The 12,758-nt window shown below is 46.2% G+C and overlaps 1 protein-coding gene across 6 annotated transcripts in view; it reads left to right on the top strand.

Annotated features, from left to right (window-relative positions):
• Positions 1 to 12,758, top strand: part of LOC105690400 (chondroitin sulfate N-acetylgalactosaminyltransferase 1) — a 63,393-nt gene that overhangs the window by 38,671 nt on the left and 11,964 nt on the right. For all 6 annotated transcript variants that reach the window (XM_048657530.1, XM_048657529.1, XM_048657532.1 and 3 more), the window contains one exon: positions 2,872 to 3,020. In XM_048657530.1, the coding sequence (XP_048513487.1) occupies positions 2,872 to 3,020 (149 nt within the window). The remainder of the gene's footprint in view (positions 1 to 2,871; positions 3,021 to 12,758) is intronic.

Raw genomic sequence — 12,758 nt, 5'->3', positions numbered from 1 at the left:
TTTTCGGGAGTAAAAGTTTTTTCACTCTCCTATTTTCGTTATCCTTGACACGTGAATACCGATTGGCGGGATACGGCGAACGATACGAAGTTTTCGCAATCCCCGGCGCGTCTTATACGCCGCGAAACGAACGCGAGGGGATTCTCGAAGTCAGCAGCGTGATTCTTAATCCAATTGGCCGGGTCACGTCGCCTCCTAGGAGACTCTTCTCGGCGTTGAATTAATTCAACTGCACAGCACGCCGTCAGTTCGCGGCGTGTGCAGGACCGACCGAAACCAAACCCCCGCCCCGTAGTACCGCTCCGTCACCTCAGTTTCATTACGGTCGTAGCGAAGTTTTAACACGATAACTTCTTACTTCAATCCAAACTCGTATTACCGTAAGATACTTTCATAAATTCAAACGTCGTCGTTCGGTCGGACTCCAGACGACTTCGGATAGAGCCGTGTATTTTCATTTATTCGAAGAACACCGACTCCGGCCAATGCAGAAGCGCACACTTCACCGGGGTTTTAAGCGCACTTGTATCGGCACGGAGCGTAAAGTAAATTATGATTTTTATCAAGGCTGGACGCGTCGCCACTCTCGGAGGAGGGAACACCTCAAGATTTCTCATAAATTTCCCAAGGGTTTTTTCGCGGCGAGGGCTCATCGTCGTATTGTTTCCCTACTTTTTCCGTCTCCCTCCGTTCTCTGCCAGCCTCCCTTCCGCCCTCTCATTTCTGTCTCTTCCTCCCGTTCGCGAGGCTGCGCATTTCCCTCGGAATTTTTGCCCGATGTTTGCTATCGACTAGATATACGGGCGCCTCTTTCCGCGGGTAAACGAAAGTGAAATTTGTAGGCCGGATCAAAGTGCGCGTGCATGAGAAATTCGGATAACATTGATTTTCGGCCCCCCGTTCTCCCTACGGAGTCTTGACCGATATACTTCGTTCTTGAAATTCAGGAAAACTGATATCAGAGATTCCTCTTGTATAAACTAGATCGGAGAAGGGAGCCAAGAATCTGGAGTCTATGACGTATATTTATATACCTACGTCTCTCTGTATTTTATATCGAAAAATATACGTAGGGTCGAAGGATAACTTAATAACCGAGAGACCTCCTAAAAAATAAATACATCGTCCGCGTCGAGATTTTTTAGCTGCGGAGTTCGATGTCCGATCGTTTGCCTCTGGATAGTAAAAAAATAAAGTTCCGTTCTTCGTTTGGTTCAATTTTTCTTCGTCCCCCTTGTTTCTCTTTCTGGTTCGTCGCCATTTCTCAATTTCTCGGAACGACGACTCGAGACATTAGAATAGAATTCGATCGGTGGGTAATATCGTTTGAACGTATATCATTCCAAAATTGAGTTTCACCGCGTAAATCCTCCCGCGATTTTCTTCCTACATAATCTCGATCCCCCCCGATCCCCCCGATCCTCCCCCCTCGCCCCGACGCCTCTTGAGCCAGAGTTTATTCACGATCAAAGTGAAATTCTTACGAGCCGACGATGGATTTGGAGAAATTTCGTCCGACTTCCTGAATTCTTTGCCTTTCTTGCGGCCGCCACCGTTTTCCCCCCGGTGTCTACGGGGAGTGAAATGCTAATCAAACCTCCGGATCAATATGCCAACATCGATAACCCCCCGCTTTCGGGTTATCCGAAGCACGGTTGCCTTTGCTCGATGCCAAAAGGTGATCGCGATTCCTTTCATCCGAAGCCTTGTTTTCGAACAAGATTTTTATCACCGACGCGGAAGCTACTCGCTCGCCACCCCATTCGCGGGGAACACTGATAACTTTTATAATAAGATTTAAAGAGTTCCCCCACCTTTACTTTTTCTTCTCTACGTTCTTTTATTTTCCCCGCCCTCGGCACACAGTTCCCTTGCTCGGCTAATACTTTGGGGAAAAAACTCCTTGTTATCGGATGCTCGCGATCGAAATGTATTCTCCGTAATAACACGTCGGTCGAAAGAGGATGAAAATCTCCCTCGTTCCATTGATTCTCATCGTTTTGAAAATTATTCGAAAAATTTATCAGACCTAAGGCAAAGGCGATCTTAAAATCGGCTTACCATTGTTTCGGATGGGAACATTTTGGCCACCCGCCAACGCCCGCTTGTAGAGCAAACGCTGAGCTGACTGTGAAAATAATAAAGTAGAGTTTATACACATCCTTCCGTCGGTATGGAAAAGTCTGCTTTAATTTTACGCGTGGATAAATAACTACCGCCGTAGAATCGAATGGATAATAATTGAAGTGAGTCAATGGGCCTGCAGTACACAAAAGTTAGCGGGAGATTTTCTAATTAGTTTTTAACGAAGTAAAAGAGAAACTCAGCGGCAACAATCGGGGCGTTTTATACACGTTATCAGAAAGTTGGAGAAAAGCTTCGCTGCAGAGCTTTTCCCCCGCATATTTTCCATTATTTAACTTGGCGTTTTATCTCTTCGACTCCTCTATAGAATTCTCTCTTTGAATAAAACTGTCAGATCGAAGCTAGGGAGCTGCTTACATCGCGAATTACACGGGGTATTATAATTCATGATTATTAATTAGGTGGATGATTCAAACGGCGGCAACAGCCGCCGAACTAACGAACTTCCCTCGCAGGGATCACGCGGGGGTTAAATCAACTTTATATACATCAACTCGAACCGAATTACCTGCCCGAAGTTACGCGCGTCGCGTCGTCCTACACCGGACAGGGATCAACGACCGCCGACAAATCTTTCGAATTCTCGTCCAAGGCGTACTCGCCGCCTATCGCCCCCGCGCCCCAGCGCTGTCGCGTGCGCCTTGTTACGTCAATTATTCGTATCAGCCGCCTTCGTTTCTTTTCCCATTTCCATTCCGCTAACACCTTTCAACTTTCAATTTTCAGGCGACGCCGGGACATGATGCTACGCGTTCTGGGTGTGCGACTGTTGTCGCGTCTTCTGGTCCTCGTTTGTTCGCTGTCACTGTTATCGCTGCTCTTCTTGAGTCGTTGCGGTTTCAACAACTTGGAGAGCGATCTGATCGACACCGCTGGTGAGTCGAACTTACGATACACCCTATCCGAGACGTTGATCTCGTGATTGTTTTTTTTTTTTTTGTTTTGTTTTTTTCTCCCTCACCGGTTGATTAATTCGGTCGAACGTTGTCGGGGGGTCATAAACGATGAAACGAGCCGTCAATAATCACGCGGTATATCGGTCAACGGGTCAAACTGTTGAGGTCGGGCGTCGCGACGCCGACCGTCCCGATTTACGAGGGCGAGAGGTTATAGTGCTTTCGGCTCGGTAAAGCTGCCCCGTAAATAACCTCGTCAAAATCCTTGTCAAGTCGGAAACCTCGAGCGAACTACTACCTCATTATCTACCCGCATGTAAGCCATTTCACCCCTGCAGCTGTGGGTCGAACGAAATCCTGAATAAATACACGCGGGGTACGACGAGTCTCGCGAAACGGCCGACGCGTCATCGAGCCAGAATATCGGCGAGTCTGAAAGAAAATTCAACGGGAATCCGAGCGAGAGTGTTGAATGGGAGAATATCCCCGGTCTCTGTATTCTATTTTCCTTTCTTTTTCATGAGCCGATTCCGCACAATGCCTCACCAGCTTCGAAATTAGAGACGTGGAAATTAATTCACAAAGAGGTTGTTACCTTCCGGAGTAGTACGTTGCACGGCGTGTTGGGTAGTTTTGAAAAAAATTTCGAAACAAAAGCTCTCGAATGAAATTCGAGGGTATTCGTACGTACGTCCGCGAGTCTAACGGAGTTAGTTTTATACGTACTTGAGTCTACGTACCTGTACATGCGACGCTTTTTACGAGCGCCCTAGGTATAAGGGAATAAAATTTTTACGCTTATATTCCTCATGAAATGTCGATTATTTTTTCAGTTTTTATTCTTTCCCTTTTTCTCTCTCTCTCTCTCTCTCTCTCTCTCTCTCTCGAAACTTTCTCAACCGAGTATAAAGATATTATCGCTATTCTACCCACGGAGGCCTTGGCGATAAATTTTCCCGGAAGAAACTACGATACCGAACGATCGAGACCGAAAAATTTTCACACAATCCGAACAAAATTATCTACCGTAGAAACTACACGTGTAGAAATATTTGAAATAAATCGACTGCGTGAAGTTCGTGAAAATTTTTCGAATACAAAACGAAATCAGGTACAAGATTTCGCGGAGTCATTCGGGTGACTGTGAAGAAAATTTTCAAGTATCTTCTAATTGGGATAGAATGAGGTATCCGATCGGCGGTTAACGAGAGGCTCACGATCTGATAATATCGACTGGGATTCGCCCCGAAAGTTTTCTCCCATCGATTTCGAGGGCTGCGAGTTACCCTCGCGGAAATACCGAGGCGGACGCGGAGGGTCGAAATTTGGGTTCGACCCGCGGCGGGGGGGGGGGGGGGACCTCGAGTCCTTCTTCGTCCTCCGTCTTTGCTCGGGCGAAGATCCTCCCGTTCGAACCCGAATGAAACGAGATAAGTTTTGAGGTAATCCGCGGGCGGAAGATAACTCGATCAGCGCTAATTATAATTTGTCAGAGTCGCGTGGCGAAACGTGGCGTAAATTCTATACGGCGTCGACATTCGACCCCGAGGACGACTTTGGGATGAGATATAATCGGGCGGATTCCGATGTTCGGGATGAAACTATCGCCGGGGGTGATAAACGCGTGTGATCCGCACAACGACGTAGATTCTTTTCCGCGTTGCGACGCGTTAAAATGTCTTCCTCGCGATACTCAAAATTCCATATACTTCAGACAATGGACCTCATTGTTTCCATTGTTTCAAATGGAATAACCCGGGTAAGTGGGCCCCCCAACCCTCCAACCCTCCAACCACCCTCCAACCACCCTCCACCAACGTCGGGTTAATAAGTTAACGCCAACGAGACAAAGAACTTTTTCGCAAACAAAAACAATAGGAAGTTATAATCGTCGTGTACCTATACAGTTATACGCGCTCGTGCCCACGTACAAATAATACGTGTAGGTAAGTAAGAGCAAAAATAGAGAGAAAGCGAAAGGCGGAGGTTGTGGAATGAAAAAATGTTAAATTGAAAGAAAAAAAAAAGAAAAAAAACTTAAATGGGGTAGGCTAATGTGGAGTAGTTTGTAGTTGAGAACCGGAGACATATAAATAGGAAAAAAGGGTGCGAAGGAGAATAAGAGTTAGGGAAGCGATGCGAGAACGTTAATTGGGGAAAGTAATTAAGACGTCGCTCCATGTCGCGAATGAAGCGAACTGAAAATTACGGGAATCATACTCGCCCCGGGTGATCGTCGGATTCGTAATTATCATCTATAGTGTTGGATACATTCGATAAAGAAATGAAAATTCTTAACCAAATTCTCCTACGATTTATCAGCGAAAATTCATCCGGAATATAATTATTCGTCTCACAGATTAAGAAATAAATTTCCCTCCCCCCTCCGGACAAAGAGAGCGGAATAAAAAAATCATAGTCATAAATTTTCCACGTCGTAACTTTGTTTCGTAATGAGATACATTAATTAATTCGAAGGAAGACTCGGATTAATTAATCACCGATCTAGAGGGTCCCTTTCACCGTGCGAGATGTGCGGTATACGATAATAATCGATGAGATTCCCCATTTCACAATAAATAATTCATCCACGGCGAGTGAGTTTTTTTAAGTAACAGAAAAACCACTTAATTAACGTTCGCCCGAACGACGAAGCGACAAAATCGGCCAGCCGCGAGTCACAGGGAATATTCCTACCCCCGGTACGTTATTAATGGGATGTAATAAAAGTGCAGCATATTGTGTGAAAAAAGTGGAAATTCAGCGCGAGTTCTTCGGCGACTTGTGACGGGCCACAAAGTGAGGTGAATAAAATGAAAAGCGTTCCTACTTTATGAATTAAATTCAACGCCGGAGCTTTGACCGCTGCATATTCTCTGGTGATATTAAATAAACACGTTTCCCACGTACGTGTAAGCGGCGTGTACCTGCACCGTACCTGTTGGGGGGGGGCGGGGGGTATATTATGTACGTGAAAATATAAGGACGGTCGCGAGCGCATGCGGGGAAATTGCTGCAGTGACTGCTGAGCGTGGAACATTAATTAAGCTGAGGTTAAATAATATGCTCTTAATCCGGAACGATTTATCTCGTCTAGGGTCGCGCCACTCCGTACCTATAGCTCGTAAGGTCTTCCCTTGTACTTTCCTCCGTAATATCGCAGACTGCACTGGCGTCGCGCGCGCGCGCGTTCACCCTCCTCGTTCGTTTTTCATTTTTTCATTTGATTGTTTCGATTTTTCGACCGAAAAATTTCTCGCACCCGAACACACGTGCGATACAGTTACGGTTACCGCGTGCGGTGTATCCGCGCGCCGCTGTACCTCGGTGTCCAATTTTCGCGTAATCAAAAACGGCCGTTCCGAAACCAAATAAAAGAATATGGAGGGAGGAATGCGGCGGCGCGGGGAGGGGGGGGGGGGAGGGGGGGGGGGATTATATTTTATCCCCCGCGATGTACCGAATACAAACCATCGTGGATCTGTATGTATTCGATATTTGGGGAATCAATCCGGCCGGGGGTGGGAAATCAATCAGACTCCGTGCGCTCTGCGCGGCGAAGATAAGCGCCCCGCCACAGGTATCGAAAAATGATAAGGTACGCGTACGCGGGAATAATATTCGCGCGTTAAAAGTTCGCGTTAATTAACGTCGGCGTGTCGTGTTTAGTGTTTGCATAATTCTGCCACCCGACGCGGACCGGAACGCGGAACGACGTTGTACGTGCGAGCTAATATCAAATTTCGCGTTCCACCAGCCCCGCTGGGGAGCCACATTTATAGGATTGCGTCTTCGTCATTACGAGACGAAAAAAGGAAGCAGGAAACCGCTCGGCGGATCGATAGTTCGACGCTCTTCGCCGAAGCTTTGAAAAATTCTTGAGGAGAGAAGAAAAAAAAAAAAATAAAATAAAAGAAGGAAATTACATATACTCGCCGAAGAATCGAAGCGGAATTCAATCCGGTTCGACGTGAAACGTGTGCGTTTTTATACCGCGAAAGAAACACGCCGTCTGCTTCTCATCGTCCCGCATTTATTTATTACCGCGTATTATCGTCGTATCATTTGATTCGGTAAAACTGGGGGATGAAGTTGAAAAAAAAAAAAAAAAAAAAAAAAAAAAGAAAAACAAGAGAAGCTATAACTTCCCTGCCGTACGGGTTATTATTATGATGGGGAAAGCTATTTGAGATTCATGAGCTGTACTCGCTCGATGATATAGGTATATACGGAACAACGCTGCTCCGCACCCGCTCGCATTACGGTGTACGCCAGCTTTACATGCATACCCGGCTATACGTATCCCCCCGGCAAAGCGTCAAAATAACACTATTTTCTCGGGGTAAAAAATACGCCCACTTTTTACACGGGCGTAAAATACTCCGGCTGGGGATACGGCGATATAGTTTTTGCGCCGGGCCGTGCGGAGGTGTTTTCGAAAAATCGAAGGCCATAAATCGCGCCGGGGATGAGTTTTTGGAAGAAAATTCGACGACGCCGCGAATCGTCGGGTGCGGACGACTCAAAAAAGCGAATATCATTGCAATGTTCTTTCTTCGCGGGTCACGGGAATATAATATGCCCGTTGAATCGTGAGCGCGGTGTAACTTTTGCCTGAAAAGTTTTACCGCCATAGCCGGTACATGTACACCTTGAATAACTACACGTGAACGTGCAGTTGTTAGGTGGGTACACCCGCCCTACATACGTGTTTTATTTTTTAAACCCGGAAAAAGTGTACCCCGGAGACCGTTCGCCCGTATAACTGTACGTCAGGAATAAAAGCTTCGCCAGCTCAGGAGCGAGAGGTCATAAAACACGCGGGCGGTACCACGAAATTTTATCTCTCTTTCGACGCGACGAAATCCGAAATTTGTTGAACACCCCGTCGAGGGGGGGGGGGGGCGGAATTTTTGATTTTTCACCAATTTTCTTCGCCAGTCGCCGCGGCGCGATCGACAATTAAAGCGTCCTCGCGCACCGTTAAATATTAGCGGCACGTCTCTCGGCTGGGAGAAAAAGATTTGAGCGCCGCGGTTAGTTTATTTTCTTGGGCAGTAAGGTTTCCGTCGTTCTTTTCCGACTCTGCAAGCTCCGAAACGTCCGAAGTCCTCTTTGGAAAATACGTGACTAGACTGCGGGAAGAAGTACGTCGTTATACGGGAGTGTCAAGGCGATCCACTAGGACGACGTATGTAAGTAGAAGACTTGAGCTACGAGCTTTACAAGTAATAAGTTTAGCCTCTCCACGCTAACGTCTGGCAAACTAGAGAAAAAAGGAACAACCTCGTACCCCGTTGTTTACCATGTTTCACTTAATGCGTTTATTTTTTTCCCGTTTGCTAAAAATTTTTCTCACCTTTTTCTCACCTGCCGCGAATCTCGCCGCGCAGAGTTCGTTGCGCTGTGCGGCGGACGTGCAGCGTCGAATAATGAGATTGCTTTCGCGCCAAGTTGATTTGAACAGCGAGTATCGCGCTGTAAATAATTACCCGCCTTTATAATCAATCAATCAATCAATCAATCGGCCGACGAATCAGTCAATCAATCAATCACGCGGAGGAACGATCGATCAATTAATCAAAGCGGGGCCGAATGTGACACGCGTTCGCCCGAACAAACTATACATGTTAATCGCAACATTAGCGATGGCTCAATGCCGCTTGTGTTCCCTTATTCGAACATATCGTACATATTTCTAGACGTGAATCGGTGCGTCGCGTATATTTGCTCGGTAACCTACGGGGGAATCACCGTCTCGTCTGGAGTACGCGGTCAATTAATTACGCCCGCGGTATGACCGTTAGCGAACAATGACGACGATTCCGCGAAAACTGTCGTCGACGGGGATTTCATCGGGTGGATGATTTTTCGCGTCGATCGACGAGCGGACCAAAAATTTGGTAAATATTGTCCGGGGCGAATTTTCTCTGTTGAAAATCCAACCGCCCCTGCAATTTTCCGAGATCCATCGGCACGTTTTCGTTTTGAATAATACGCAAACACGTCGTACCGAGGTCCGTCAACTACATCGGGGGGGGGGGGGGGGTGTTACACCTGCGGGTAACACCGCCGATCCAGTTTACTCTGTTTACCGGGATATACATATATCCTCCGGGGGCGATTCGAAAAACAGCGAGCTACCCCCCCGCGCGCATCGACGAACGTTCGAACGATATCGCTCGGCTGTTTATTTTTTTTTTCCGCCGGAAAAATAACCGACGACACGGCTGCTTTTGATATGCGACGTGTTTTTGGACAGCGAAAGTTTTGCAATAAACGGGACTCCGGAAAAAGCGGCGCATTTGTGTCGATCGCCTTTACACCGAAGGATAGTGACTTTTTTCTTTCTTTCTTAACACCGATCACCAAATAACCAGATAGAAAAAAATATTTCATCAATTTTATACCACTCGATATCACAAATTACCATTTCGATTGCCTTTCTTATTTTTTTTTTTTGTCCCGCTTTTCTCGAGTATTGCCACCGGGAAAATGTGTAGATGTAACATCTTTCTTTTTCCACTTTTTTTTTTCCGTCTCATTCCCTTCTCTTCTTTTGTGGGATCAGAATAAAGTAACGAACCCTCGAGTCGGGAGCTTCCAGCATCCCTCGGGATGTACGAGAGGTTACGGTGGTCCGCGTCGAAACAAACCGGAAATTAATCTGTTTGACAGCCAACTGATGGATGCGTTGGATAATCAGGTCACAAAGGGGTCCGGATATCTTTTACTTCGCTCTATTAAACGACGTTGCGCCAGACATACGTCGCATTCTTATCGCGAAAATAAAATTGGATTTTATCCGCGACGACGTATTTTTCATTACACGGAAATAAAGTCCTCCTTCATCGATTGCACGGAATTCGTTATCAATTTTCTCTAAACCTATCTATCTATTTTGAGCAACGAGCGTCGTTCCGTTTTCTCCCTCCCCCCCCCCCCCCCCCCCCCCCCCCCGTACAAACAAGGGGGCGTAAAAACAAAAGTCTTGTTGAAGTTATGAAAACTGTCGTGGTTGCAGCTCCGGTAAAAAGTTTTCGCTCTATTTCCGGTAACGATCAAAACCCCGGCGAACTTCTATAGTCGAGGAGAATCACTGTACAGTGCGGTACCCCAGTCGTCGGCGTTGGTAGTGAAGTTTTGCCGGGTTCTCCCAGTAATTATACGGGATATTACGTTGCATACAGTTGGTAGAACGTCAAACGGGATCAAGTTCCCTGAAACGATAGGTATGTACGTACGTATACGTTGGGAAAGAAAAAAAGGAGAGGAAAATTGTCCGGTTCTTATTAGATCGGGATAACGTGAACGTGCATTAAAATTGGAAGGGTTTTTTCCGTTTTTATTCTCGAGTAAAATCCGTATTTTCATCGCGGCGCACGAGCGCAAGTTCAGACGAACTAAGAAATTGCTAGGAAATGAAATATATCCTGATTCTCGAATGTCTCTGACGTTATGAAATTGAAAAAGAGGCGCATCATGCGGTTAAGGGATAGGTAGAAGACGCGCCCGTATTTTATCGTGGATTTTAAATCTGGAATGAAATTATTTCCGTAAAATCTACGAGAGAGAGAGAGAGAGAGAGGGATGAAATTCATTGTCATCAGCTCGATCGATTACCGACACACGTACCGTTTGAAAAATGAAAGGAAATAATTCCGAGCAAAAGTTGAAAAGACGAGAGAGCAACTTTCTCGGCTCCGATACACGGAGGGACGGGGTAAGGATACGACGCTCGCAGTTCCTCGGATAGGGTATTATCCTAATTATGATCACTCGTAGAAATACCTCTCGCTGTTAATTAAATTTCTATTGTTTCGCGGTATGAATGCGAAGCAGTCAGGCATGAGAAGGTTAGTTTGAGGAAACTATAGGGAATGTACTTCTGTCGAAATCAGAAACCGCTGTTTTAGCAAACCCGCGGTACGATAATATTATACGAGAAGCCGTTACAAGGATCATCAAAGCGATCGCATCCTACGCCGTCTTGTTAACCCGACGTCGAAATTCATCGAATTTTTCGCACGATTCTCTCGTGCTTCTGGATTCGTACGCCATCGATGTCGTACTACGACGGATTAATTTTTTTCCCACAGCGAGGAAATCCTTCGTGTATCAAGTTGTAGGTACACCCGAAACAATGTACGGTAACGTACACCCGGTTAATCATACGCAGCCAATATCAGGAACAAGAGAATTTCCGGGAGTAATTTTCATCCGTTCGAAGGGTTCCGGGAAATCGAGTTCACCCCTTGAATCCTTGGCGATCTTGTGGTTGGCCACAAGCAAACTTAGGGAACAGTTGTTTGTGGCCGATGATTACGGAAGTCTAAAACTTCGAGAATTGTTGGAGAGCGTCTGTTCGGAGCTACGCGGATACGGAAGCGTATCATGAAGCGCGGTGTGGAACAACGAAAAAATTCAAAAAATGGTGGGCGGAAAAAAATTAGGACGGGATGAACGACGATGATTAAATTCGACGGGCTCGTAGAGGGATCGCAACATTCGTTTCCAATGGATTCCAACCAGCGGGGCGTTTTCGACAAAACATTCCAACTGCCCCGAAGCTCCAACTTGTTTTTGCCCCGCGTATTCGCAGCCGCGTTTTTTGCTTCACCCTACCTTTCGGCCGTACAACACCTGTTATTTTCCGTGACGCGCGTGTAATCAAGATTGATACGGTGGGCTGCGCATTGCGTCATAACCCAGAAATTGTTGAACTACCGCACGCGGAGGACGTCTGACGATAAGTGAAACGTACAGCACCGCGGCTCAGAGTTTGCCGGCTCGCCTTAAAATTTTACGTCTCTACCGATTCGACGTTAAAGCAGAATGATCTCCGCTATCGAGAAATTGCAAATTTCAACCAGCCGCATCGACGCCTCGTCGTAAATAATTCCGGAGATAATGGCTCGCGACTGGAAAATTTTTATCGTTTCGACGGGGCGATCGGCTCTGAAAAATAACATCGGTTTCCGGCGAACGGATATAATTGCATTTTTTTTTTTGTCCGGTCATTGCGAAAAAAATCGTAGAAATATTCGAAAATATTAAATACCGGCGCGCATTTAAGCGTCTTCGTTAAATTAATTAGCGAGTCAGAATGGATCGAGCGATGAACTTTGACGCGTGATGCACATATTTATACCGCGGGTGGGTACGATGTGGTTCGTTCTCTCATAGTTGGCGAATTTCGTTTTAGTTGCCTTTTCTTGAGCTTCTGAATTATTTCCCACTCTACGTGTACACGTACATATTTACGCAGACCATAGATTACATGTACACGCGGATGCCCTTAGTCTGTAGAGGCATAATATCGTTACCGAACTCAAATGGAGTTTTACCAAGAAACTTTCCAATTATTGTCCGTCGGATCCTGCGCCCAAGCTTCTCTCATTTTTCTTTTTTTTTTTTTTTGCTTTTTAGGTAAAAGTTTAGAAAAATCCGAATGGAAAAGGATGGTTTCGCCGGTGTATAGCGCGGGAGAAATTGGAAATAAAAAGGTCCGGCGGTCTACGCGGTGTCTGCAGAGAATCGCGGCCGCAGGCGCGAAAAATATCCGATTGCAAATCGCGCGCCGAATGTGCCTGAAAATTGTCGAAAATCCGGATCTTATCCTTACGCCTCCGCCGTATCTTTCGGTCGGACGGTCGATTCGCCGACGTCAATCGAAGCTCCGGGGAATCGATCATAATTATCTCAATGAAATTAACT

The sequence above is a fragment of the Athalia rosae genome, chromosome 6 (assembly GCF_917208135.1).
Source record: "Athalia rosae chromosome 6, iyAthRosa1.1, whole genome shotgun sequence".
NCBI classification, from domain to species: Eukaryota; Metazoa; Arthropoda; class Insecta; order Hymenoptera; family Athaliidae; genus Athalia; species Athalia rosae.
This window is presented reverse-complemented; position numbering and strand designations above follow the sequence as displayed.